General features: G+C 38.0%; 1 protein-coding gene across 1 annotated transcript in view; it reads right to left on the bottom strand.

The window, feature by feature from the left end:
- The window catches only part of LOC117401326 (aryl hydrocarbon receptor-like), a 118,176-nt gene that overhangs the window by 17,939 nt on the left and 76,724 nt on the right, over positions 1-23,513 (bottom strand). The window contains exons 3-4 of the mRNA XM_034001923.3: positions 11,051-11,172; positions 7,522-7,611 (exon numbers count right to left, since the gene is read on the bottom strand). Coding sequence (XP_033857814.2) covers positions 7,522-7,611; positions 11,051-11,172 — 212 coding nt within the window. The remainder of the gene's footprint in view (positions 1-7,521; positions 7,612-11,050; positions 11,173-23,513) is intronic.

Below are 23,513 nucleotides of genomic sequence, written 5' to 3'. Positions count from 1 at the left end.
TAGTTGATTTATTTCTCAATGTACCTGGGAGACAACAATCCTTCGTTTTGTTCCACAAATGCAACTGGGAATATATCAGAAGGAAATATTTAATCTTGAAAGTAGTCATTTTGATTGTCAGCTGGCAGACGCGTACGCTCCTCCATAGTGTACAGTGTAGCCGTCATACCGGAAATGGTGTTATATTTTCTTTTTATGTAGTATTAGAAACGATGATTTCGGTTTTATAGCTTTGTGTGTACATGTACCAGTTTACACCTGTACACGGGTATACTGTATGTACAGACTCGTTTCTTTTGAAATGTGAATTTTTTTCACTGTTTGTAGTTGTGCTGTATACGTGCTCATTTTAAAAATAAAGCCCTTTAGGTTTCATTTTCCATTTAAATGTGGTGTTTCTGCAATGCAAATGTAAGATATGATGTTCATGAATAAAACTTTTAAGTTGTATCCGATAGTATGTCTTTCATTTTCATAATGAAGCAGTTTAAAAATGTATGGGTCAAAGTGACCCACCTGGCGGTTCTAGGTAGTTCGAAAATCCGGCGGTTCTGGTGTTAAAATGTAAAGATTGGAAAACTAAACTGAAACAATGTGGGGAACTTGCAGAAAAGTCCATATACTAATGAAAAGGCTTAGTTATTATTCATTCAAACCTGTAGTTTTCTCAGATAGACAAAATATATGCCCCTTGTTAAACAGTTTTAGGAGGAAAAAAAAAAAAAACTTTTTGTTTTAAGAGCCCGCCTCCTCCCCAGTGGTGTAGCCCAGTAACTGCAGAGAGCATTAGATTGTATCTGACAGTTGTCATGGAAACCCAGATGGAATTCAGCACTCAGCACGGATAAGCAAACAGCTCTTCAATGTTTATACCAATTAGCTCTGTGAAGCACAGCCTGCCTGACTCTGCTGGAAACTCCTGCCATGGAGCTACATGAATGGGTATTGAAGGACAAATTAAACCAGGGCAAAAAGTTTTGTGACATTCAAAGTTTGCCACTATGTATTATAATAATAATAATAATAATAATAATAATAATAATAATAAGAAGAAGAAGAAGAAGAAGAAGAAGAAGAAGAAGAAGAAGAAGAAGAAGAAGAAGAATAAATAGTTATGGTATACTGTTATATATGTCTATGCAGTATTTAGGAGATTGATTCTTACAGCAGTGAGCCATGTTGTAATCACAACGTAATTTAAGGGGCCCTCCAGGCAATATCAATGAAAACGTTTTCCTGTGCTTATTTTGTCCTCTTTTCTGTTTTCTTTTTTGTTTTTTTAATTTGGAATCACCAATTATTTTTTCTCATTTTCTCGACCATTTTAGAAAGCCCAATTATTTTTTATTTCAACCCGGCTCACCGCTGCCACTCCCGTGCTGACTCGGGAGAGACGAAGACCTACACATGCGTCCTCCGAAACGTCTGCCGTCAGCCGTCCGCTTCTTTTCACTCTGCAGGCCTGCCATGGAGCCACCTCAGAGCTACAGTGTTGGAGGACCACGCAACTCCGGGCAACTTACAGGTAAGCCTGCAGGTGCCCGGCCAGTCTATAGGGGTCGCTGGTACTTGGCGAGCCGAGGACACTTTGGCCGACCAAAGCCCTCCCCGGTGCTTGGCCAATTGTGCACCACCCCCTGGGAACTCCCGTCCATGGTCGGCAGTGTGTTTGTTTCTTTTTAATCTCAGTTTTTCTCACTGAAGTCACTCTACAGCTATGGCCAAACGTTTTGCATCATCTTATAGAATTAACAAATTTTGATTCATAAAGTCGAATGAAACTAGATGAATAATGTTACATTAACATATTGCATTACATACTGCTTTGTAGTTTTTCATAGACTTAACGAAAAACTGACAAAAACTTTTGAGAAATCATTTAGCAGTTTCTTTGATTACATGATGTTAAATAAAATATCAAAATGATGCTCAATTATTATTTTTCTTTTAATTACACTAACATTCTAGGCCATAGCTGTAGTTTCTGACTACCCTTCAGCAGACTTGTCCAGTAGGTCACAAATGCTTCAGATTTGTACACTGGTTGAAATGCTCATGCAAAACTGAGTTGTAAGCTAGACAGAACAGCAAGTGTTGAGTCTATCTGGAGATCAGCTGTCTGTATTTGCAGTAGTATGAATCATATGGCAACTAGTAACATGAAATGGCTATGGAAACCTGTGTATTAATACTATAAAAGTTCCAATATATATATTATATATATATATATATATACACAGTACTGTGCAAAAGTTTTAGGCAGGTGTGAAAAAATGCTGTAAAATAAGAATGCTTTCAAAAATAGACATATATTAGCATGTTTATTTTTGAAAGCATTCTTACTTTACAGCATTTTTTCACACCTGCCTAAAACTTTTGCACAGTACTGTATATACATATATATGATACTTTAAGCAGGAACTCTAATTGTTTTGTTGTAAAGGAAACTAGAAAGTACAATGTTAATTGTTGCTGCTAGTTTTATGACATCCTGTTCGCAGCCAGTCTCTGCCTGTTACACATGCTAAATCACTCTGTGGTAAAATCAGCTATGGCCAAGTTTTATAAATGTAGCATCTAAGCTGGAGCAATGCAAATTAAACTGCACATTTGCACTCCCCTTACTATTGTATAGTGTTTGCAATCATTCTCAGTGGTTCTGAGTTATTATCATTTTTCTCTAAATCTGCCTTTACCTAGCTTTAGGAGAAGCCTAAGTGCCGGGACAGAACAGCCTTCCACGTTCTAGTCAAGTGACAAGGTGGTCTTGTAATTGCCAGTTTTATACAATTACAATCCTGTCATTCCTCTCACAGATTTTCCTTTAGTATTCTGGACACTTCCACTTCTTTTTCTTTTTTTGGAGTGGCAGACATCGCATGACTAACTGTAATAATGTTTTTCCTAAAGCTTTCGATTTTGGCCCCTGGTGCCAGTGCATGTTTTTCCTCGGTATTAAACTATAGGGCTTATCGCTTGGGCTGTCAGCCAAAATAGCCAGAGCTCCGTTTCAGAGCCAAATTCAATTTTAGAAGCAAGTTTATGTAACAAGATCCTCGTTTCTCATCCTGCCTCGACAGGTTGTGGGTTAGGAGCCTTTCAGAGAGACTGACATTCCATCAAACTGCCTTCAGATGGCAAAAAGGAGAAGATAGAGCACCTTGTGTGGGAGAACTCTGCCGTGTTTTAATTTGCCAAGAGCAGGGAGTACCAACACATGAGCAGCAAATACATACTGCTGAGAAGCACCGGCGTAGATTTAGCTAGGGACGGTAGGGACATGTCCCTACCAATGTCAAGGGACCGTTGAATTGTCCCTACCAATAATTTTGATAAATCTGAAACGTCTTTTGTCAAGTCATTTTATCCGCTCCACAAAGGGTTAACTCTCTCAAGATCCCCTCGTTGCTCCAATGCTAAACAATGCTAATTTGATTGGCTTAGGCCCTAGGTTTTCAACCGGGGAGGCCTGAAACCTTCCAGGGGGGCGCGGTGAACATTTGAATAATAACGTACTAGTAATAATAACAGTGACGTGCCAAACGATACTACCGATTTCGCCCTTTGAGTGCAGCGAGTTATTAAAGAGAGAACAAGAGATACCGGTAGCTTTAAAAAGAATGGCACCCTGGGATGTGTAGGTGTTTGGTGGGGTTTTGGGGTGTAATTAGCAGACAAGAAAACTACAAATTCCATAATGCATCACTGTAACACTGACTCAGTGCGCGGCTGACGTCAGGGACCAAGCAGAGTGTGTTGTTTTCATTGAGGCGCGAAAGTGCACAAGGACTCGGGAGTGAAAGGTCGTGTTCCGGGTTTAAAATTTAAAAAATCTAGTCATTCTTAAACAGTGTATATTGTGCCACAATTTTCACATTTATTTTTTAAAATAAGAATAAATCTAATCAGTTGAATTCGATATTTGTGTTTGTTGGTTAATGCGTTGTCACATTATTTCTATCCTCCTCCTTCCTCCCTTTGTAACTAACTTACTCCTTGCTAGATATTTTTGTATTGTGTGTGTAAAAAGCGAACACGAACATGTGTATTTGATTGAATGGACAGTGTGATTATCCAGGCGGCTAAATAAACGCACTATATTATATAGGCAGTAAAAAAATACATATTAAAGTCAAATTAACCGGGGGGCGGGGGCGGGGGGGGGACAGATATAAAAAGTAATTTCAGTGGGGCGTGAGTAAAACAAGGTTGGGAATCGCTGGCTTAGGCTGGACTCTGGAAAGACGCTCATCTGAAGTTGCCGCTTGCCGGTCAGTCTGATATGAGTGTGAGCCACTGACTGAATGAAAGCCAGGTACCGCGGCTGAAGGTATTGTCAGCTCGTCAGCAACATAGTTTGAGAGAATAAACCTACCTACCTACCTAATGGGTAGGTAAGTAGGTTTATTACGTTAGCGACCCATTGTTGCTAAATTGTTTCACAGCTAAATCATTGTGTGTGTGTGTGTGTGTGTGTGTGTGTGTGTGTGTGTGTGTGTGTGTGTGTGTGTGTGTGAGAGAGAGAGAGAGAGAGAGAGAGAGAGAGCATGAGCATGTTTTGATATCGTCAGCCAACTAAGGTTATCTAATCACTTCAATTTGGCTTTAGGTGACTAAAGCATAATGGCAGCCAAAAAAAGAAAGATGGACGTAAGGAAGTTTTTTTTTTTTTTACAAAAAGTCAAAGTGTAAGTAGGAAGATGTCATTAAAGTAATAAACACAACTGATAATGATTCTCATAGCAAATGTAAAAATAATTTACTAATGAAGTTTGCAGTCATACTTTCTCTCTAAACAGCATGCATCAATTTATCATTTTATCAGGCAAATGAAGCAGTGCAACCTGGTAAAAGCAGTACAGAGGTAGGTGAAGCAACAGGGTCGCAGGTGAGGTCTGTAATGGCTTAGTGATTATAACAGTGAAAGTATTAGACTCAGTTTTGAGATATGTTATTGTTTGAGGCACATTGTGATATGATAGTAGGCTAATGCTGTATAGTAATACTCAGCAAATAAAGTTAGCATAGCCATATATTCTCTCTCTATATGGCATGCATTAATTTATTATTTTATCAGGTGAATGAAGCAATGCACCCAGGTACGAGCAGCAGCACAGACACAGGAGAGGCAGGCAGAGCACGTAAGCGTGCATGTGCTCATGCTTGTAGTGGCAGGGGTATTGGTAGCTTACAGTAAGGCTGGGATAGGTTATAATTCAGGTTATTAGTAATTCTATAGCAGGGATATCAAACCAGCTTCCAGGAGGATCACTTTATCATAGTGTTTTGAGTGTATACCAGCCAACTTCATGTCAATCAGATTGTCCTCGATTCATGTCCAGCATTCATTTCAAGCCACCAGATGTGACCATTTAACAGCTGTCTCCTAAAAAAAATTTTCCCGGGTGGGCATGCCCCCGAACCCCCCTAGCAACCGCGACTCCGCCCCCCTAAATAATTGTGTCCCCACCAATGTTCAAACCAAACCTACGCCCTTGCTGAGAAGCACAGACCCTCCTTAATAAAACATTCCAATAAAACTGCATTGCACAAACGCAGCCGCTGTATTTGATGAACTATCAACTTGCATGGCAACTCTAAATTTGAATTTAGGTTAAATTGGTCATTTTGCCTGTGACCTTTTCCTTTTCTCACTGTTGAGTAATATAAGACAAACCCCTTAGTGTTTGTGGAAAATTCTGTTTGTATATTCAGGTTTAATGATGGTGAATTCATCAGCTTTACATTAAATGGCAAAAGAAAAATAAATGTGAAGGACAACATTCATGGAACTGCCACTGTTAAATCTGTTTTGACCATGTTAGTTAGTTGCAGTTATTTACTTAGCCACAACGTGCTCCTGCAATACAAGCTTACTGTATAGAGTATGCAAGCAGCATCTACTGCGTGTACACAAAACAAAGTGTATTTCAATTTTATTTTAATTATAAAAACGTGATTAAGAGTATACTAAAAATGTACATACCTGAGCTTCATTATACAGAGACGTGTGATACTCTCGTGTGTGGGCGAAGAGGTTGGATGTATTCCCACCTCTAGCTGTGTTACCCGAATCCTGCATGTTCTGCACACTGGCTTTCCATCCGCAACTACAAAGCCTTCATTTTTGTCATACCCAAAATATCCCCAGACGGATGATTGTATCCATTTTGCAGGGGAAGGAGGTCACTTTCGTTACTTGTACGAGATTGTTTACTATCTGATATATATATATATATATATTTTTTGCTTGTTTAGTTTCAACACAACTGCTTCCTGTGCTGAACACCACGCAGTTTAAATGGCAGCACCGCCGCAATTAGGAGCTGGTAGAGACGTAAATGCGTGAACTACTTTAGCATATTGTGGTAAACCGTGAACTCATATACTGTGAAACCAGTATACCGTGACATCCCGAGAAGGAAGCACTTTTTTACACAAATGCAAAGAACATTCTCCCAGATATCTAAAACACTAGGGGCATAAAAACAAATAAAACATAGATTATATCCTATTTAATACAATACCCCAGGTAGGGGCAAATAATTCTCAAACCATTCATAAACATGGAATGTAGCTTGTGGTCCCTTACAGTCTTAACATAGTAATATAAGACCAATTGCCATTGTGTGTGTGTCAGTTGCTGTGGGTTTTTGTGTGTTTCTGTATGTGTCAGTTGTGGTGCTTTTCTGTGTGTGTCAATTGCTGTGTGTTTCTATGTGTGTCAGTTGCTGTGTGTGTCAGTCTGTGTGTGTTAGTCACTGTGTGTTTCTGTGTGTGTGTCAGTCTGTGTTTGCGTGTGTAGGTTGCTGTGTGTTTCTGTGTGTGTCAGTCTCTGTGTTTGTGTGTGTCAGTTTGTATGTGTTTCTGTCTGCGTCAGCCTCTGAATGTGTGTGTGTCAGCCTCTGAATGTCTTTCTGTCTGTGTATGTTTCTGTGTATGTCAGTCTGTGTGTGTTTCTGTATGTGTCAGTCTGTTTGTGTGTATGTGTCAGTTTGTGTGTGTTTCTGTCTGTCAGTCTGTGTGTTTCTTTGTGTGTGTTAGTCTGTGAGTGTGTGTGTCAGTTTCCTTAGTATTCTCTTGTTATTGTTATTTCAACATTCAGTCCTTCACGTTGCTTCCTGAGCAAGCAGGTTTTTCTAGTTTAATGAAATATAATTAAAGCCCCAATTATAAACTCAAAACAAGAGCTTGTTTTAAACTCCTCTTTTATGTATCTGAAGCTATAATTAAGCTTTGAGTCACAGATGAGACGCTTTCTTTCTATAGGATTTAAACAGGATAGCTTTGCACCAGATCAAAGGGCCGTTTCATCTTTCACATTGACTGTTAATCACTGTGAAATACATTATTTCCTGAAAAAAGAGTCAGAGCTTGTTTTTTAAATGTAAGATAGAAAGTTACAAGTGATTTGCTTTTGCTTGAAATGAAGTGTGGGTATTGTAGCTAAGATGCAGGGAATCTATTTTGTTATAGCACTTCATTTGACCCTGCCCCAGCACCCAGTCTTGTGTTACTAACCTGGTGAAAGCCAAGATAGTCCTGTATGGTAGGTGATGAATAGAAAACATATCCTTCTGCTGTGACTGCCAGGACAAAGCCATTCAGAGCCTGCAAAAAAACAAAGGCACAATACATCAGAAACCAGAACCACCATGCAAACAATGCATTACAATCTAAATATAAATGCTCTCTCTATATTTATTTTTATTCATTAATATTCCTATTCATTTCCAATAGCTTGCATGTACAATAGGCCAGGTAAAGCTTAGAATACAAAAATGTAAACTACATACCAGCAAATAAAATACTGTGATGCAAAAAAGTTGAGAGACAATTTAACAAGTAGTGAAACAGAAACAATGAGGTGAAGGGGCTAGTCTGCACAGCAAGTTAATTAACTAGATTCCCAGGCTTTTCACCTCTGGAGGCCTGGGTCTGCCCTCAGAAAAGTTCCCCATAGTGTAATCATCACAAAGTGCAATAAAGTACAGTGAAAGCGAGGTAAGCACAAGGGAGCATTGTAAAGAGACGATAAAGCCTAATAAAAAACATGGCAAACCATGGTGAACTGTGGTAAATGAATAGCAGAACCAATGGGAAGAGAAAATTACAAAATTACCCTGCAAACTTACTGTGGTAAACTTGTTATAATCCGGCTGCTCAGGTCACAAGTTAATGAGTTAGGTGGTATGTTTTACATTTTTACGAAAGTTGTTTTATATTTGTATGCTTTTATTTGTATCACTGTTTTTATGATTGTTTGAACTGCTTTTGTCCTGTTTGAATGATTTTTTTGATTTTATAATTATTTATTTCTTGCCACCTTCTCTTGCCAGGATCCCCTTAGAAAATTAGATGTATATCTCAAGGGTTCTTTCCTGGTTAAATAAATACATTTGAAAACTGAAAAATTAAACTGAGCCCCATCAGTCTACATCAAGCAATTAGCAGTCTCTGCGCCAGAGAGGCCTCAGGCTGAATGGCACGCTTCTGTACAATATATTTTATTTGATTTCAAACGTCATTTATGCATTGGTTTCCTCTACACGATATCTTTTTAATACAGTCATTTATCAACAAACACGAACATGGACCTTTTTGACACTGCAGTGTTTGTTCGAATATTCAATATTCCAGCACTACTAAATTCACAAGCACCCCAAATAGACTGGGTCCAATAGAGAATTTTAGAAGGGGAAAATGACATTGGCCTATTGGTTCTCAGACATTAGACGTATTACTGAACACAAACTTAAATCTGAGTACCTGTAGAAATACAACGATGTCAATAAAACAGAAAGTGAGCTTGACTGGGTAAACTTCCCTTGCAATTAGTGGCTCCTTTGTTCGGGTGTTAAACATGTTAACAAGTAGGAGAGAATAGCCCTTCCAGTCACGCAAAGGACCTCGTTCCCTATAAACAAAGCACTTCCGGCGCTGCCTGATATTAACAGGAGGGAGGGATCCTACTTTACACTGCTGCCAAAAACAACCCTACTCCTACCTCAACCCCATGACCCGACTGACCCAAACATGAGAGACAGGCCGAGTCCAGTGGCTGGACAACGCAGAACTTTCATTTCAATCTCTTTATATCATCTACAGTTTCATTGTATTATATTGCTTACCAGTTTAACTCAACACTGCAGACCTCTAAACAGGCCTTAACCTCATTCAAATCCAACAACAGAACGACAAATCACACCGCATTGCTTAAAGCAGACGGACAGCCGTATCTATGGAAAGCTGTTTCATTCTGATTGTAAAGTAACTTCTTTTCCATACATTGTACTTGTTATATAAACAGAATCCGGCATCAATGTTCATAACGGCCTGCCGTTAATCAGCCTAATCCTCACTTGTGGAATAACTACACTGTTCCGTGAACTGCAGGGCTTGCAACGCTCATGGTGTATAGTGTATGTATTTCCGGTTTATACTGTCAAGTCTTGTATTTCTATTATTCTGGCACACTCAAGTACCACCCACTGATACAAAGAGTTAATTTCTTCCAATAAAAACCTTCTTCTAGTTCTGCCAGACTTGTTCACCTACTGCCACTTGCCACCTCTGGGAAAGAACAAACGGGAAACAGACAGCGCAATCCTCGTACCTACCATGAAAGCATGAAAGTGAAAACAATTGAGAGTCTTTAAGGTTAAACTGAAGCAGTGCAGTTCAAGGCAAGTCAGCAGCAGTGGGGAGCAGTGCTGTATGTGTTATTGATCACAAGACACAATTCAATATTACATTACCTAGGGCTCTGTTCATTACACTTTAAAGAATGTTTTTGGAGCATGTTAAACAGTGGTTTTCATGTAGGTGGTTTAAGGTAGGGATGATAATAGTTTACAGAGTTAAACATTTAAATGCAGTGTTAAACGTTTAGAAATGTGCCAGTCAAATCTAGGTGTTATCCTTATTGTACAGGGTCTGCTAATTGGTTTCATATTCAATATAAAATGAAATGCTGTACAGTTTTCCACACATGTTGCAGTAATGTATCAAACTATGCCCAGGATCGTGTACATTTATTTATTTCTTAGCAGACGCCCTTATCCAGGGCGACTTGCAGTTGTTACAAGATATCACATTATTTTTACATACAATTACCTATTTATACAGTTGGTTTTTTTACTGGAGAAATCTAGGTAAAGTTCCTTGCTCAAGAGTACAGCAGCAGTGTCCTCCACCTGGGATTGAACCCACGACCCTCCAGTCAAGAGTCCAAAGCCTTAACCACTACTCCACACTGCTGCCCACTTTGGAATGGTTTGATTTTATGTTTCTATTTTATACCACTGTTTTTATGACACTTTTTTTTTTGTTTTCTGTTAATTGTTTTTGTCCTGTTTGTAAGATTTGTTTCTTTTTTGTTATTGATTTTATAATGCTGTTTCTTGCCAGCTTTTGTTGCCAGGACCCCCTTGTGAATGAGATGTATATCTCAAGGGTTCTATCCTGCTTAAATAAATACAATTGAAATGTATATCAAAAGGTGATGGCTTTCTGATTGGTTAAAAATATCCAGCAAACATGAACTTCTTTAGGTTAAAGAAATTTCTCAGTTTCCATGCCTTATTTTCATGATATCTGTTATGCGTGCACTTCCTGGGATATTTCACCTCTGTGTTTTATCGGTCAAAGCATGTTACTGGCTGTAAGCATGTCAGTCAATAGGGGAAGCAGCTGGTTGATTACTAATAGGATAGAAGCCATGGAAGGGGTGGGAACAAATCTACCCTCCAATTGCAGCACTAACTGAAAACATGGCTTGCAAACAGATATTTCTGTAACCAAGTCTAGTCCCAGATATCTTTGTTTACAATCAACATTTTAAAATAAAAATACATGTTTACTATAGAATGTATGCATATTTGAGACCAATATTAATTGAACTGGTAAGATTAATAGAATTATTAGATTTAGGTAATGAAATGGAAAATAGCATGTTTGTTGTTTGCACTGGGGGCGTGACAGCACGCCTCACTAGATTGAGTTAACTGGAATTCCCAGGGGAAGGGTCCAGGCCTATTCATGGATTTACCTGGAGCAGGAGGTCCCCTTCGGAGAAGCTAGCTCCGTTAGTCTGAGGCACGCTCTGTCCATTCCCTCCGAAAGTCCCTGGCTTCTCCCTGAGCCAGCCCACATTGTTCTTCTTCATGGTGGCTGCAAAAGAGAAAAGAAACAAATTTAGCATCGGCACGCAAACTTGAAAGCAATACATGCAGGAATTTGGAACAGTCTGCTTTTTTTTTTTGCAGAATGTTTATAGACTTACTGCCAAGTTGTGAAATTATCTCTTTTTTTTGTGACACCAACACCACCATCCCACCGACCCTCCCTCCTTTCCATTTAAGGAACAACAGATTGAGAAAGACACTGTGCGGCATCTTTTCAATGTGTTTACTCCAGTCTTTAATTAACTCACTTGTAAGAATTCTCAGGTTGTTTTTATGTTTTTTCTTTTTTTCCTCAGTTTTATAAAATTAATATTTCCTTTAAAAAAAAAACAGAAGTTAATTACAGGTAAGTAGCTTCAAATGTAATTGCAATTGCTTCCAGTTGTATGGTGTTTGCAATCCTTTTGAATGGTGATGGGTTCTGTAAGTCCATTATTGAGTTATCATTTGTATTTTTCTTCTCTAAATTTGCCTCTACCTGGCTTTGAACTTGCATCAAGTCACATTATCAATTGATTTGAATGGAGTGAGGAAGGCTGTTCTGCTTAGCATCTCAGGTCACCGGGAATGTGCCGTTAGATTTGACTCAAGGAGTTTCCGTATCACTGAAAATAGGAATGTGCCAGCTGAAATGCTTTAAGAGATTTTAGCAGTTGTCGTGACGATGGGGAATTTGCAAACAAGCTCCCTTCACTGGGATACTAAAATTTGTACATGTATATTCTCACATTCGGGTACTCGCAATGGCCAAAGAATGTCCTAATGAAGTTGGAGAAACTTGTGTGACATATCTGAGAATAGAAGTAAATGTTCCACCTCTACATTCCTTCCCTTGCACCCAGGCGAGACTTAGTACTCAATTCACAAGCAATCCTTCACGGAGGGCGGGCTCATTTGTTATTTCCTTGCTTTCTATTTCAATTTTTGTAATTTTTTTTATCAAAGCTGCTTCCTGTGTGCCGGTCCTTAAATATCTTTCCACAGGAGACAGATGTTGTACAATAATTACAGGAATTTCAGACCAAGTGTAATTGGGACTATGGCCTTTCAATACATCAATTTAACTGGTCACGTACTGTAATGCCCGTGCCAAATAAAAGAACACTGTATAAAAATCCCCCACCTTCAGGGATAAGAGACACAGACTGTATAGCTACATCTCATACCCTGTCAATATGCTAAATAAATAAATACATTCTTTACAACATATTTTAATAACCAAAGCTTTAAAAACATCTTTATGTTCATAACAATAACAAATATTGTTTCTCTTCACTTCCTGTGTTATAGGCAATAGGACCCCACATAGTTCCCTATGTGTAGCAATGCAGCAATGAACAGAAGTGCAAGGTTTAGGTGGGATCCTAATACCTGCAACACAGGAAGTGAATAAGGACAGTACTAGCACGAACAGCAAAGCAATAAGGGCCTTTTCAGAATGTCAGGTAAGCACGTTTTTAATGCTTTGGTTATTATAAATTCTTACAATTATGTATATTATGTATTGAAGAAGGAAAAATTGGATTGTAAAGTGAAAATGAAGCGTGAAAACCAAAAGAAAAAAAAAATAAAATAAAGTTTACCATGGTAAATTTGCACAGTAATTTTGCAGTGTTCCAATGCTTTTTGCATGGTTATACAGTACTTTGCATTTGCCAAAGTTTATATAGTTTGCTAGTTTTTTTTTCAAAATATGCTTTACCATAACTCGCTGAGCTTTACAATGCTACCTATAGTTTACAAAGCTTTCACTAAGCTTCATTACACTTGCTTTTACTATAGGAAGCTTTTATAAGGGTAATGAAAAGTAACGGCCGCTTCTGTTTTCTACTCCTTTAATACCAGCCAGCTTTCTTCAAAGCTCAACCAGCTTATCTAGTAAGAAAAAGGCAAAATGCCCGCTTGGCAGAGGGCCCTGGCCATATGGACAAGACCATCAGAACACCTCTTTGAGAATGACTGGGCCATACTCGACTGACCAGTTAGGTTAGTTCTGTGTGTTGGGTGTTTTCCTCTCTCCTGAACTTAGTTTCCAAACTGCAACTGGTAACAATGACTGGCGATCACTTTTACACCACATTGGTTGAGCTAGTGAAGGCTATTGCCAAAATTAAACTTTACATAACAAGTTTTACAAGAAGTTGTTATAGTTATCAAACAAAAGAAGCATTTAAAAAGGATGGCTGCTACTGTACTGTATGCAAAACTCTGAATGTTAAGAATAACACTTCCAATGGAAAAGCGATGTTAATGCCTCCTTTTTTATATGCAACACGTGCTTTCGTCAGATGTGGTGCCAAGCCTGGTCTGATCCCTGTATTCAAATTCAGCAGCTATGCTGTGGTATAAACTTATTTGCAAGAATTATGTCCCAGATGTTTTTCATTTAACTCGCCGATAATCTGTCCTTAGAAATTTTCTTTCAGGTTAAACAAACAAAAGTACACAAACAAATATGTTTTTGCAAACAACATAAATTGATTTATTTGGGGAAACCAACATTTTTAACAAAAAAACTTTTTTGTTTTCTTTTTTGGGTTACTTTCCACCCCCCCAAATGTCCTCACCGACCCTCTTGCTCTACAAATAGCATTAAATGCAATTTGATATACCTTTTAAGGTTTTTTTTTTTATGACAAAACCATTCTTCAGAGAACAAAACAGGTTAAGTATGAAATATTATTCTTTACTAATCTTTTCTTTATTTTTGAATGTTACTGTAGCATTTTTAATGTTGTCCCTTGATTTTAAGACTAAAATGTCCTCATCGACATTTGACCTTTGACATAATTTTGCTCAGATCTAAGTTTTTTTTTATTTTATTGAGATGAAAGGTCAACTTTCTCTTGACGGACAACAGCTGTTGCTGAAGTAAGGCCTGTCTTGGTGTTCATGAAATTGTCACATTTTACATGAAACCTCAGTGTAAGGACCTTATAAATGTCTTTACCAACATGCATAGAAAACAGGGGGAATACAGACATTTTAAAAAAATAGATATATATATATATATAGATAAAAAACAGGGTTTGCTCTCTGTACCTTGATGTCAAGGCCAGATATTAATGGCCGTCAACATAAAAAAAAAAAAAAAAAAAAATGAAACGTTGGTGAAGATATTCACGTCAGGTAGGACAATTTATGTTTTTTTCATCTTCGCTGTTCCTGAAGTCTTTTATAGTCTTCAATAAGCTACATAACTACAAACATTGTACTTGTAATTGTGAAAACTAAACATTGTAAAGTTTGAAAACTGCAATTGTATATACATTTTAATATTCTACATTCAGAAATATCTATCCACTGCTTGTGCTTCACAGTGTGCCATTGTGTCTGCTTTCTCTTGTCTATTTCTGCTTCTTCTGATGCACTGTTTTTGTAATGCACTGTATTAGAAATCAGAAGTCTTACTGAAGTAAACTGTAGATTAAGCCAATATTTCTAGAACTCTAGAAGCATCGATTGCTGTGTAATGTATACGTTGCTTGAATATTCTTGGAATACTTTTGTGTCTTAAAAGTTACCATTACTGCCTTGTCAGTAAAGAAAAGCAAACAAAAGTTCAAACCTTTTAATCTATTTTTCTAGTCATCATGCCAGCCAAGAGTACCAGTAAGCTGACAAATACTGAAAGATGCAGGAGGTATAGAGAAAAATGGTTGCATATGGTTTGTTTAATTATAACTCTTTATATAATTTTGGCGCATCCGGTAATGCACTCTGCCCGGAGTGCAGGAGATCGCTGGTTCAAATCCAAGCTATGCTATACAGACAGGGAAAGCGCATAATTGGCCAAGCACTGCCCAGGCGGGGAGGGGTTAGGTCGGCTAGGGAGTCCTTGGCTCACCGCACACCAGCAACCACTGTGGCCTGCAGGCCTGCCTATATGCTATTCAGAATTGCATGGTCCTCCGACATTGTAAGTTCTGAGATGGCTGCACAGCGAGCTTGTAGAGCAAAAAAAAGTGGATGGCTGATGGCATTCTTTTCAGAGGACGTGTGTGCTCGTCCTCATCTCTCCCAAGTTAGTTCAGGGGTTGCAGTGGTAAGCCAGGATGAATAATAATTGGACATTCCAATATTGGGAGAAAATCAGGAATTAATGAAAAATAATTGTTAAAGAAAAAAAGTAACAATAATAAATATAATTGTAAAGTGTACATAAAAAGAATCTGATTGAAGTCTGTTTCATGAATTTATCTACTAAAATATGCAAAACCCTTTCATTTTAAAACAACATGTCGGTGAATACTTTTCACTCACTTTGCCTGTTAAAAACTGCAAAAATATGGAAAAAAGTAATTTCAAGGGTCCCTTTTTTAAGAATATTGCACTTAAGGTTGTGGTGATTATAAAAAAGGTACTTTCTGAACAAAAAGTGTTGGTCTTTGAATATCAGCATGTTAAATGAAAAATGCCCATCCCCTGGCAACGGTCCCAGTTGTAAATATGTACTTGACGGAGCTATTGTTGGAAGTATGTACAGACATGTTTGCAAGCTACAGCAGAGCAATTCAACTAGGAGCCTGAACGCCTACTATACTCATAAACTCTAAAGTACACAGAGCTAACATAACAATTCCAGTAATTCTTATTTTATATGTATAGACATCATTTTGCAGGTCTTAAAAAACATGATTTTTTAATAGTGTTTTAGTTGAAGCTGTTAGTGCAGAAAATGTCAGCTGTGTTCCTTTATGACAGGAAGTGCAGCATTGAGTCGGTTGGCGTCGCTAACGGGTGAAAATTACAAATTACAAAACAAACGTTTAACTGAGATTTTTTTGTTTAGGAAAATGCCTGATCCCCAAGGAGATGGTAATACATATTAGGTAAGATTTACTGGAATTATTTTGTCAGCTCCATGTACTTTGAAAAGAACTAAGATAACTGCATTTTATTTAATGGCAGGGGAATACAATACACCAGGCCTTGTTTTGGAGCAAGTGGAAAAGCAGCTAGCTAATCTCATCTAAAGAACCAGTCAATGTTTTGTCAGCTTTGGTAATCTTTTAATAGCTATATGTGTTTTCACATCTGCACAGGGCTTACACACCCAGAGAACTGTCAGATCACTGGAATAAAAATAGAAGAACCAAAGAAGGCTGGCCCTGTGCTTTATCTCATCTGTTATTTACAATTTGGTATTCATGAAACAGTTTTAGACGGTTGTCAAATAACCAACTTCAGTAAAAAGGTGAATTTAAATCTGTATTTTAAATATAAAAACAGACTTTACATAAGAATAAACAAGAGAATGTGAGGAGGCCATTTGCCCCTTCACTGCTCATCTGGTTCTTGTAGCTGACTGATCTCGAAACTGTCAAGTTGGTCTTAAAGAATACCAGTGATTCAGCATCAACAACATGCCTAGGTAACTCTACCCTCCTTACCCTCACCACTCTCAGTGTCTCTACTGTTTATAATATCCTACTGCTTCAAGTAGCAGCAATAACATCTTACTAGGATACAGTGGTACTGTCAGCAGGGTACAGTAGTGGACAAGATATAGTGCCCGTTTTTGAGGAATGTAAACAAACTGGACAGTCAACACAATTTCTTTCTGACAAAGAAGAACACACAGAATTCGAAGCCCGTTTGTGTCTGTTTTTGAGGAATGTAAATAAACTTGACTGTCAACGCGGTTTCTTTCCAATGGAGCACACAGAATTATAAACTATGGGAGGAATGTAGTAAACAGAGACCATCTGGTTTAACCCGAAAAGAAAACCTAATTGTATAATTTTTTTACGCACATGAAACTGCTTAATAGTGGGTCTTTAATAAATTAGCAGCTACATTACAGAACCTAACCACTTAAACCAGGGGTCTGGATACAAACATAACAGATTTTTAGTTAATGCAACTTAGAAGATCATTAATGACTTTTATGAGTAGAAAGAGTCTAGTCATTAGGTTTCCTGGTTTTGTGCTTTCATTTTCTTCGACAAAACCCCCTTCTTCTCTTCTATCAGGGGATATGTTTTCCTAGAAACGATATCAACGGCTGCATAAACTTGGGTTTTTTTTTTTTAACATTGCTGTAATTTACAACATATAAAAACACTGTTTTTTTCTCTTTTCTGGCATCTATCAACTTTCTCTATATGATGAGTGAATTGCAGGAATACCAAAATTGTCAATAGGTGAAGATTTAATGATTACTTTTAATGCTTCTTAAGAAGGCTATGTGGTGGGCTACTTTGTTAAATGGCTTCCACCTCTAGGGGCTTTGGTTCTAAGCCAGCTCAGGTCACATTAAATTGAGTTTGGAGGTCTCACCTTAAAACTAGGCCGCAGTTAGCCACAATCATGTTAATTATTATATTTAAATATTTTTCCTGGACGACTGTTTACATTCTTCCATGGTTTAGCCTTCTTTTTGCTGTACTTACCTGCTTGTTTACATGCTGGCAGTTTGACTCACTGGAATACTTCCTGACACTGTCACCCTGTGAACGTGACAGGTATTTTAACCCTGCTAGCAACTTTTTAAAGCACATGTAACCGCAGTGCTTCCTCCCTTTTTAGGGTCAGTTTTCAAAGTGTGGTCCCTTATGCACTGATCGTGTCTCTGTGTCTGTCACACTCGGGGAACAAAATAGGATTCTCTGTATGTGTGTGTGCTGGCTATTTGTTTATATTACCTTCAGCAGCAGGAGGTTAAATGTGACCTGCAAACAGGAAAACCAAAAGAAGGGGGTTACTGTTACAAGGAAATTAAAAATTGTTGGGAGGGCCGTACAGAGCTCTAGATAGCTCAGCCAAAACTTGGCACAATAGAGACTTTTTATAGTCATCATATGTACCAAGGAATTTAAGTGGGGAGAAATAACTACATGTAGATATCTAGCTGTTGTAAAAAAAAAAAAAAAAAAAGTTGTAGTATTGAATAGTTTCATTATTTAATTTATATATTCCTTTTCCCCTTTGTTTACATTTCTATTTTGCTTCCCTACGCTGCAGGGGAGCTTGTGGACGTCATTAACATATTGTTACTGCAGGCACTAGTAGGAGCATATTGTAGTTGACAGAGTGAACAAGTCAAGGCCTCTGGAGAAAGAGGAAGTCTGTGTGCCTGCAGTGGATCTACCTTTAGGGAATATAAACAACTGGCAACAAAACTGCCTGACCAGGCCTGTCTGTGATACACAAACAGAGTGTGCAAAAGGCTAGGGAAGAATGTAAACCGTCTCCAAATGATGACACTGAAGTATAAAGGGGTAGTCTTTCACAGATACAATGAAGTTAGCTCCATTCAGACACTTTTACCGGCTAAAGGGGGGATCCATTTGCTCTTATTTGGCCTTGTTGTTAATGACCATTGCGTGCAGAGCGAGCCTACATCCTTAACAGCACCTGAACACCATTAGCTAACAAACTGGATGGCGTCCCAGTTTTTTTTTTTATATATATATTTTTTTGGTTTCTTAATGGTGTGCAGTCCTAATGGTTTTCTTCTAAACTTAATTAAGTTCATAAATCTCAGAAATACAAGTATGATTAAACTCTGGCACACTGTGTATGTAATGTATCCAGAATTAACAGGCTGAATTTCACGCTGTTAAAATAACACAGTCTAAAATAAACAATATTTAACCTTTTTCCATACTGCATATTGTTGAAGTTTAAATCTATGTTATAAATGTTATGACCAGTTGCAATAAAAATAATATATTCAAAAATATTCAAATATAATGATCCTATACATGAAATAATCTGTATACTACTAAAACATATACAAAACTACAAACAGTCCCCTCATGTGAAAAAATAAATACTCTTTTATATTGACAAACAGAAATACACTTTAGCTGCAGCTCAGTATCAGCTTTGCTATATAATCAATACCTTAAATAAAATTAATACATTTGTCATTGGCCTATTTTGCTATACTTCATAAAACAAGCAAACAAAAAAATCTCAATTTAGGATTCTCGATATGGTTATTCTGGGAAATGCGTTTTAAAAAGACAACTGGGTTTCTATAGCCCACAGGTTTCAGAACTAACTTTCATCCCAGCCTCAACCTTCTGACTTTAATTAGAACCAGCCGCTAAGACCAACCCTAATTATAAAACAAGAAGACCCCCCCCCCCCCCACCCCCCCCCCCCCCCCACTTGAAATAATTTCCAATTTGAACCACTAGGGGTCCCAGAGGGTCTTCCATACAGCCTGATCCATTCACCCCACATTTAGGGCCCTATGAAATCCGTGTTGAGGAGAACACAGACGGAATCGCGGAATTCAGAGAAAAAAATTGAATTAGGCACCTGAGGACATTACCATAAAAACAGTTTAAAGAAACAAAATATATATGTATATATTTTAAAAATTACATTGAAATAGCACAGTGTAGACAAGAGGCTTCAAGAAACACATGTCATGGGAATGCATAAAAAATATATTTTTGCACCTCCCAGCCACCATACATGACCGTGAGTTTAACTGTAAAAAGCACTGCCTCTCATGCCACTTCACTTGCTAGCTACTGTTATCGCTTGGGGGGGAAATGACTACCTATAATTATTCTGAGCAGATAGTACTGTAATTATTATTATTATTATTATTATTATTATTATTATTATTTATTTCATAGCAGACACCCTTATCCAGGGCGACTTACAATTGTTACAAGATATCACATTACACATTATTTCACATTATACAGATATCACATTATTTTTACATACAATTCCCCATTTATACAGTTGGGTTTTTACTGGAGCAATCTAGGTAAAGTACCTTGCTCAAGGGTACAACAGCAGTATCCCCCACTGGGGATTGAACCCACAACCCTCCGGTCAAGAGTCCAGAGCCCTAACCACTACTCCACACTGCTGCCCCCCTGCCCTAGTAATTACTACTGCAGAATGTAGGGTCTAGTTGCGCCATTTTTTCTCCAAAGTTCCCAGGGAGATACTACTAAGTGCCTTTTTATTAAATTTGAATAAATCAAAATATTTAGGCTTTTATTTACACTGTTTGTCATTAATTATTAATGAAAACATTAAAGCTATTTTGAAATGTTATAGTTCAGCTTGTGTTGAAAAGAAAAACTACTAAAAAAGCCTACATGTTTATTTCTTTTAAAATTAATTTACAATGTTCCTAGCTTGTTTCTATTCCATTGTGCCAATTTGTACCCTTTTTTCTGAAAGCACTTTGATTAAAACCGTTTAGAAAGGGGTTTTCATCATTGCTGTCAATGTATCAAACACTTGTGGTTATAAAAAACTAACTAACTAACAAATTACAGATTTTTAAAACCGAAAAATCCGAAATCAGGAAAAAATAAATCAGAAAGTTCAAAATAATAAAACGGATTTCATAGGGCCCTACACTTTGAACAAAGCCTTCACATAAAAGGGAATCCCTCAGTACACCCCCCACGCACAGAACTGGAACTGAATTGAACCATTGTTTCCCAAGCTGGGAGTGTTAGATCACCCGCATTCGTTCTCCAAGCGAGTCCAGGCAAGCAGGCCCAGGCTTTTTGGTTGCACAGGGGCTGACTGTGAAACTTTAAGACATTTATGAGCTTTCCAATCATGGCTAAAGAGAGCCCTGGCCTCCTTCCACGCTTCTTTCTGTGCAAGGCTGTTGCCGACTAAATCACACCCAGGCTGTGTCTTAATGTGCCTACGAGAAGTTTTTGTGTCTGCCACTGTGTAGGGGTGTCTCTGCCTCTCTCAATGTATAGGGAGGACCACAGTTTAATAATTCAGGTAAAACAGGATAACCTGGGGTAAAAAGTCAAGAAAGTTACTTTAAAACGTACAGTACTTAAATATCCCCCTTGTTACAGTATATATGCTTTAGAGTTGAGGAGCAATGGCACTGGCTTCAGTTAGGCACGGTGCTGGCAGGCTGGCGCCATGAGAGCTTCCCCTCGCAGCTGGATCACCAAACTCAATTGAGTTTCCAGCGGTAAAAAGCACAGGCACCTTGTAAATTAGCCTGCCATCTGTCTGTGCCCCCTAACCTAGAGATTCCAACTGTAACACCTCCAACTGGAACATGAAATCCCTCATAAAACAGTTCCATCTCCCCCCCTCTGCGCAGCCCTTGAATGCAGAGAGCTCTGTGTCAGTGACCCATGTACTGTGAATCTACTCGACTGTTGCATGCCTGGCTCACCATTTAGGCATCTGTGTGCCCTGGAGCTACACAGGTGTGACAAAAACCTAACCAGCAGCCGAGAGGACACGGTGAGAGATGAGTGCACTTCAGCATCTCAGCTCTTGGTCCTTCTCTCTATTAACACCAGCCTGGAGAGGATTAGGAGACCAAAAATAGCTCAAAAGCCTGGTGCCTGTTTCTAATTGTGATCCTTCCGTGTTAAAGGACAACACACAGCATTATACTAGGATTTTTACCCCTGTACATATAATTCAAAATACACCTGAACTGTGTCAAATATTACTTTTTATGGTAGTATAAATATGTACAGTAACCTTGCTTTAAGGCCAACTCAGTATAAAGGCCACCTAAAAGTTCAGGCCACTTTTTCCAGTCCTGATTTGCTCCTATTGATGGCAATGTAAAGTCACCTTCACACAGCTAAAGAATTCCTTTCCTTGGCACACTGGTGACTCACGCTTTGTCTAGACTGAATCCTAATTTCTCTGTATAGTTTCACAACTGTACAATCAGGGCTGGAGCCAGGAATTTGGGGGCCCAGGACAAGTCCTATGAGAAGGGCCCCCCTCTCAATTGTCAGAATTTACCTTGTAACAACCTTCTAATTTTATAATTTATTTTCTTTGTATTTTAACAAGACCTCACTTGTCACCCATGAATCATCTTGAATCAAATACAGTAAACCTATTTGAATAAAAAATGCTATTTAGATATACACATTCATATGTTTTTATATGTACTTATTCCCCTACGATTAATAGCCCATGTCAAAGAATCAAAAACAGATCAAATTTTTCTTTAGACTACGACTATGACTACTACTACTACTACTACTAATAATAATAATAATAATAATAATAATAATAATAATAATAATAAACTATTCCTATCTGTATGTTTGAGAAAAATGTTGATGATTGAAAGTTTACTGAAATCTCTTTCTCCCTCAGCAACAGTCACAGGCAGTGTGCAAAAGATCCTAATGGCGATGCAAATTTTCCCAAAAACAGTTTGCAGTTTAACTTTGTAGATTGCATTCAGTAGGTCGACGACCTTTCTCTCTGTGAAAGCGCGTTGTTTTTCTCTTTATTTACAAAATACTTTAAGATAGGGTTCCTGCTTCTCAGCTTCAATTCGCCTTTCTCTCTCCTTTCTCTCTTTTGCTTTCGCGAGCCGGATTTATGATGATACATGTTTTTGAATCATCAGACTACAATCGCACATCATTTTTATGCATTGAGGAGCACGGAAAAAATATTTAAAGCTTATGGTATGATTATGCAAAAATTATTGGGATAGAGTAACAAAATATTTCCAGGACTTATAAGGAAATGTGTTTTGGCAATATAATTAAAACAATAAATAAAGCTGAGGAATATTGTATTTCCATGCAGGCTGCTGTGTTACTACCATACTCACTTATTACAGTACAATGACACTTGATGCAACTAAAGGTAAGGTTGAACGACCAGTAGCATTAAAAAGCGGCTGTACAGTGGCGTGCAAATCTTGAGAATTACTGAACAGTCAAAGAATCACAGAGAATTGGGGGCGGGTTTATCAACTGACTGTTGCTAAAACAAACTGGCGGCTATCCTCGTCTGAATCACCACTCTCGCTGCCTGAAGAGGTTAGACTACTGTAGTCTAACAATAACGGCTCATACAGGTACTGTTTATATTGTGTTGGAATTATTCTCTTCATCCATGATATTTGTATATTAGTGATCAAATGACTTTGCTTTGTGTATAGCTATAGGCGACAATTGTGGAAATTACACCTTGATCCATGTCTCAGCCTACACTGTTGACCAATTTACATTGTCAGAAGATGCTTTCTCATGTTCATTGATTGGTACCAAAAAATGGAATAGGCTGGAAATGTCATCATGCAATTAACATGTTTTTAACTGGTTTCTTTCTGTTTTAACTCATGCCCGTCATCTTACAACATGTTAAAGGCGGGATTTGGAAATACAACTATTCTGAGAAACTTAAAGGGTTTGCCTACATGGATTACTATTTACCATACTTAACTACTTCAGAAGGAAATTCCTGTTTCTGCAATCTGGGCAGCTTCTAAACAAAACTCAGAAAAGCTGATTAGTGGGCTTCATTTATTACACACAGTCAAAAGATAGGATGTTGAACTCATTTCATCACCTTTAAAAGTAACAGTTTAAT

The sequence above is a fragment of the Acipenser ruthenus genome, chromosome 10, assembly GCF_902713425.1.
Source record: "Acipenser ruthenus chromosome 10, fAciRut3.2 maternal haplotype, whole genome shotgun sequence".
NCBI classification, from domain to species: domain Eukaryota; kingdom Metazoa; phylum Chordata; class Actinopteri; order Acipenseriformes; family Acipenseridae; genus Acipenser; species Acipenser ruthenus.
The sequence above is the reverse complement of the archived record's forward strand: the minus strand, read 5'-3'. Positions and strand labels throughout refer to the sequence as shown.